This window comes from Bubalus bubalis, chromosome 15, assembly GCF_019923935.1.
Source record: "Bubalus bubalis isolate 160015118507 breed Murrah chromosome 15, NDDB_SH_1, whole genome shotgun sequence".
NCBI lineage: Eukaryota > Metazoa > Chordata > Mammalia > Artiodactyla > Bovidae > Bubalus > Bubalus bubalis.
In genome coordinates this window covers 43,958,515-43,964,821 of record NC_059171.1, presented here as the reverse complement: position 1 = coordinate 43,964,821, position 6,307 = coordinate 43,958,515, and the positions used below count along the sequence as shown (strand labels likewise).

Here is a 6,307-nt window from a genome sequence, read left to right as displayed (position 1 = left end):
TGGCAGCAGCTACTGCTGCATTTAAATTCTTCATGGCCTCTAAGCTGTGCCCTCCAATATGTTTCCTGAGAAGCTAAGCTACTCTTAGCTTAAAATTTCAACTATATGCTTCTAAACCTGAAACAGATGTTATCTTGGCTGCTGTCATTTGTCATGAGCGTCTCTCTTTGTATTATATACAAAATAGATAAAAGGCAGGTAATTTGTTGCCTCACTTTGTAGAGAAAGGAAAAAAAGGGAGAGAGAGTGAAACAAGAGAAAGAGATAGAGAGAGACTAAATATATAAATTAGAGGAATGAAGCCACATGGAGACAGAAAAGTACAACCACTTGAGCATCTATTATCCTAATATCATATGCTATAGTTTGGCTACTACTGACTTGCCTGGCATCTCTTTTGAATCATATTTGTGGCCACCCAGATTAACTCTGTGAGCTGTTCTTTTGATTTAATATCAGCTTGCTCTTTTCAGCTCCCATGTCATTTACTGTTTTTAAAAGAAATGTACTGCTTGTTACTCAACCTTCTGTGTTTTCAAGAACTCACAGTCCCCTTTTTTTTCTCCTTTTTGTATGGGAACCAGGAACTAGAAAACATTAAATGAGGAAAATTAACCACTCAGAAAAGGTGGAAGCCCAGAGAAAAAAAGGCTTGTCTTTTATGGTTTGTACTTGGTAAGCTGTGGGTGTGACTCAATTTCCTCACCACCCACATAAAAAGGTTGCCACCCAATCACTGTTTTTTCTATCCAAAACCCCTCCCCTTTGATTTTGGCTAGGAGAGACCCTAAGAAAGACTGCCCTTTCTGGACTGCTGCAGACTGTGACATATAAAAGCTGTTAGCTGCTCCTGTAGCCAGCAGCACTCAAACCTTGTAGAGTTTTGCTCTCTGAGATTTGTAATAAGACACACTCCTCTCACAAGAGTTCATGCTACAACCTAGCAAAGAACTTTACATTTTTGGAAGAATACTATATTCATTTTGGCTTTGTGCAGAGGTAAGCTATTTAGCTCAACAAGTTTATTTTGCATGCATTGTTTTTAAAGTAGCTCACATTTTTACTTTTTTAGAAGTGAGATTGGGTTATTATAACTTTTTTGTATCTATTCTATTACTGGGTGTCCATATATGTTTGGGGGACATTATTAGCACATTCTCTGTTATTACCTGTGATGCAGTTTTCCTTTCACTCTCAAGATGAGTTTCAATTCCTTAAGTTTTCCCTCTGAAAATAAATATGCAGTAATGCATTCTGTGACTCAGGCATTTGGGGTAAATGACTCACATTCAGTTTAGGGTGAGTAGCCATGCTGTTTATTTTTCTCTAGCTACAGGAAGTTCCTCTTAGGGGTTTGCCTCATAACACCAAGTAAAATGTATAGAGACCACTACAGGTTGTCTCCTAGGCTTGACTTCAACATTTGTTTGGATTTTTTGAAGACAGTCAAATCAAGCACTGATTTTGTAAATTCATATCCTCTGGCCCTATTGTTGTTGTTGTGTTTTTTTTTTTCCTTTCATAGACCCTAACTCTACTTTTCTGCTTTAAGGCAAAGTAAACTCCTGGCCTCTTCCTCTCCACCTCTCAAAATGATAGCAATCTCTGCCGTCAGCAGTGCACTCCTGTTCTCCCTTCTCTGTGAAGCCAGTGCCGTCGTCTTACTCAATTCCACTGACTCATCCCCGCCAACCAATAATTTCACTGATATTGAAGCAGCCCTGGAAGCACAACTAGACTCTGCGGATATCCCCAAAACCAGGCGGAAGCGCTACATTTCGCAGAATGACATGATCGCCATTCTTGATTATCATAACCAAGTTCGGGGCAAAGTGTTCCCACCAGCAGCAAACATGGAATATATGGTAAGAGAAATGTGTTTTCTTTGAATTCTGAGGGAGAACACTTTGTTTAAGGTGTATGTTGAGAGGATCCAAAGAGTTTGTGTGTTAAAGGATATGGGGCTTTTTGCACCTTTTATCTTAGGGAAGGTTCTGAAGTGCCTGGTAAATTAAAGACTGTTCTATCATAGAATTAAAAGGGAGGAAAGGTATCTAATATTTTTGTATGAGTTCCATAACCCTTGATGAAACAGGTCTTATATGAGAAAGAGATAAAGAGTGGGGTATGATGACTGATCACATTTGGAAGGTCCTCCTTAAAAAAAAAAAAAAAAAAGTCACAGGGAACTTTTTCTGTGCTTTGTTGGTCTAATAGTCATATTTATCAACTAAAATATTTCTTGAAAATAATTTTTTTAAATTATAGGTTTTGTGTGCATGATTTATTCTCTGGGTAGGTGTCTCTTCCCTTTCTTGGACAAAGCTGCTTCTGACACTAATCTATTTGTATTCTCAGAGAACATGCTGACTTTTTCCTCCCTGTGATTTAATGCTTTGTCGTTCAGATAACAGCAAAGCCAGCACATTTGTGCACTGTTCCAACTTGCCTTGAACACATTCTTTGCTCTCTCTTAAAAACAAAACAAAACAAAACAAAAAATAGGCTCTCTGTGTTTAAGTTGTTTTACTTAGAAAGTTTTTTTTTTAAGTTGATATTAAAAGAGTAGATGTCTTTTTAAAGTTTCTTAATATTTGGTTTTGAATTTATACAAGGTTATGGTTAAACTTCCAGCACCTCCCAAGAGCACAGCTTGGAGCCTGTTTAAGGCAATGAAGACCACCAATATGGTATTTCTAAGCTGGGGTGGGGGAGGTGGTATCCCTAACAACTTTTTATAAGTGCTGACCTAAATTTAGGGATTTCTGTCAGTTTTTAAATTTCTTTCTTTTATTTAATTAAGCTTTTTAATTGTAGATATCATTGTCACAAGAAAAATAAAGACTTGCCAAATGTAAGAGAGTCACGGTTCATAGAAGTACAATTCAGACTTTACTAAAAGGCATTTTTCTAGGATTTCTTAATGAAACTGGAAAAGAAGATATAATTCCTTGTGTGTGAGGGGCAGTACAGTCTCATAATTAAGACTGTGGAGCCTGGAATATAAATGCTTGGGTTCAAACCTCAGTCCTGGAATTATAAGTTGAATGAGTTCATTAACTAATTCTGTTTTATTTTCATCATCTCTAACATGAAGATAAAAGTATTATCTGCCACAAGGGGTTATTATGGGGAATGTATGAGCTGAAGGGTAGAACAATTAGACTAGATCCTACAGAAAAATAATGTTTAAGAAACATTAGTTTTTATGCGTGCCTGTGAACTTACTGAGAAACATGCCCAGTGAAAACCTGTTCTGATCTAAAAATAGGAGCAGTTACTCACATTGAACAGGTGTTTCTAGAAGTGATGCCCAGATATAGGAAGGAGAGGAATAACCATGTTTTCAAGCATCATACATTTTATGATACGTAAGATTCCGAGCAAGCTCTAAAAGGTACGCTCTCCAGACTGCAGGTTTAGGGAGTACTACTTGACGGTGATCACATCACTATGCAGACTAAGGTGAGGATCAAGACAAACGAACTGGCTTTGGAGAGAGACTCATCTTGGTTGAAATCCTAACTGTGCTGCTTGTTTTGTGGCCTTGTGCAAGTTGCTTAATATACATAAGAGTGAACTTCCTTCTCTGTAAAATGGGAACAACAATTTATATAATAGCCAATCAATATGTAGTGTAATTTATTATTTCAATAATATGGAGGGAAGAGGGATGATCATGAATAATATGTAGGGTACAACACAGTGGAAATGCATTTTAAAAAGCCATATTTTTCCAGTTATGTTTTTCCCCACTGATCACAAATTGATTCCACATGCAATTATTAAATTGCATCTATAAGCCCAAGATTTGGTTAATTGTTTCCATAGATGATCTCATTTGATAGCTCACAGTCTCCCTATGAGGTTAAGATTATGATCCTCATTTTACAAATGAGATCATTTAGGCCCAGAAAAGTTAATGACTAGGCAAAGGTGGTTTGGAAAATGAATAGTATCACTGGAATTATAATTTAGGTCTGTGCAATTTCAAAGCCTATGCTTGTATTGGGGGGCATCTTTCCATTTGTTAGATTGAGCAAATACTACATTGGGGGAACTGCTGGAGATGCTAGGATATCTGTTTCCTCCTTTATGGTGCCAGCTGAAATCATATAGTTTTCGTATTCTGTTTGACATCCCTTTCTTATTATTTGCTTTTGAACTATGGGAGCTACTATATATGATTTATTTTGTAAGAACCAGATACAATGCTAGTTGTATGGCAAATGCTTTATAAATCTTCCTCCACTTAGTAAGGGCGCCCTTGGTGCCTCAGATGGTAAAGAATCTGCCTGCAGTTCAGGAGACCCAGGTTTGATCCCTGGACTAGGAAGATTTTCTGGAGAAGGGAATGGAAACCCACTCCAGTATTCTTGCCTGAAGAATTCCATGGACAGAGGAGCCTGGTAGGCTATAGTCTACCAAAGGGGTACAAAGAGTCAGACACATCTAACACTTCCACTTCCTCTTTCCTTAGTAAAGAATGAAAAACAGTAGTATAGTACTATACTATAAAGTAAAGTAACATTGTCTCAAGTTGTCATGTAAATACTCCATATAGTTCATCACACATATATTTATTCACTTACTGTTTATTGAGCATTTACTATATGTGAGACACTATTCTAAACACCCAGGATAAATTTGTGAATAAAATAGATACTCCTTGGCCCCCTGGGTGAGGATTCAGACAATAAACAAGATCAACAAATTACATAGTATGTCAGAAAGTGATAAGTTTATGAAGAAAAATAAAGCAGGTTGAGGTTTAGATATTTCATAGTGTAATCATGAAGGGCTCCCTTAGAATGTCCTAGAGACACGGGAGGGAGGGAGCCACATGGATAGACGAGGGAAGACTCTTCCAGACAGGGAAGAGCCTGAGTAAAGCCTCTAAGGTGGGCGGGAGGGGAGCAGATTAATTCAGTTAGAAAAACATGGTCAGTTTAGAGAATTCCTGTCTCTGTGGGGCTTCCCAGGTGGCTCAGGGTTAAAGAATCCACTGCCAACACAGGAGACGTGGGCTGGATCCTTGGGTTGGGAAGATCCCCTGGAGAAGAAATGGCAATTCACTCCAGTATTCTTGCCTGGAAAATCCCATGAGCAGAGGAGCCTGGTGGGCTGGTCAGAGGAGCATGGCGCCTGGTCCATGGAGTCGCAAAAGAATCAGACATGACTTAGCAACTAAATAACAACAAAAGTCTCTATGAGTAAATGGACCAGCTGAAATTATTCACTGGATCCCTCTGGCAGACTCAGAGAAACTTTGAGGGAAGTAAAACTTTGAGGTCAGAGCAGGAATGTTCAGTTCAGCTCAGTTCAGTTCAGTCGCTCAGTTGTGTCTGACTCTTTGCGACCCCATGAATCGCAGCACGCCAGGCCTCCCTGTCCATCACCAACTCCCGGAGTTCACTCAGACTCATGTCCATTGAGTCGGTGATGTCATCCAGCCATCTCATCCTCTGTTGTCCCCTGCTCCTCCTGCCCTCAATCCCTCCCAGCATCAGGGTCTTTTCCAGTGAGTCAACTCTTCTCATGAGGGGGCCAAAGTACTGGAGTTTCAGCTTTAGAATAATTCCTTCCAAAGAACACCCAGGACTGATCTCCTTTAGAATGAAAAATGGTCTGGTTGGATCTCCTTGCAGTCCAAGGGACTCTCAAGAGTCTTCTCCAACACCACAGTCCAAAAGCATCAATTCTTCAGTGCTCAGCTTTTTTCACAGTCCAACTCTCACATCAAGCGACTTTAACCCCCAGGTCAGGTGAAAAATACAAATCTCAGTTGAACATACCTACTTTTAATTTGTTTAACATTGCTTTGGATTGTGAACTATTTGAAAGTAAGTTCCATTCCTAACCTCAAATATAGGCCTCAGAAACTGAGGATACTTATCTCACTGTTGCTCCAAGCTCTGTGTTCAAACTGTCCCCTTCGGTGGGTGATAGTACCGTAGGACCCTCACAGAGGATGTCATTCAGCTCAAGGCTCCTTCTAATTGCACCAGCCTGACCTGAAATCACCTTCATTCACAACTTTTCTAAGACTTTTCCCGTGCTATTTCCTCACCTTCTACTGTCTTCTCCTTAACTTGTGTGTGTGTGCTCAGCTGTGTCCTTCTCTTTGCAACCCCATACACTGTAGCCTACCAGGCTCCTCTGTCCGTGAGATTTCCCAGGCAAGAATACTGGAGTGGGTTGCCATTTCCTTCTTCAGAGGATCTACTGACCCAGGAATCAAACCCAAATCTCCTGTGTTCTTTAAGAATGTTTTGTTCTTTATTGACACTTCCTATATTCACAGCCA

At 39.5% G+C, this 6,307-nt stretch overlaps 1 protein-coding gene across 1 annotated transcript in view; it reads left to right on the top strand.

Moving 5' to 3' along the window:
* Nucleotides 1-806: 806 nt before the first annotated feature.
* The window catches only part of PI15 (peptidase inhibitor 15), a 31,425-nt gene continuing 25,924 nt past the window's right edge, over nt 807-6,307 (top strand). The window contains exons 1-2 of the mRNA XM_006075581.3: nt 807-999; nt 1,553-1,865. Of these exons, the coding sequence (XP_006075643.1) occupies nt 1,593-1,865 (273 nt within the window). The 5' untranslated portion in view covers nt 807-999; nt 1,553-1,592. The remainder of the gene's footprint in view (nt 1,000-1,552; nt 1,866-6,307) is intronic.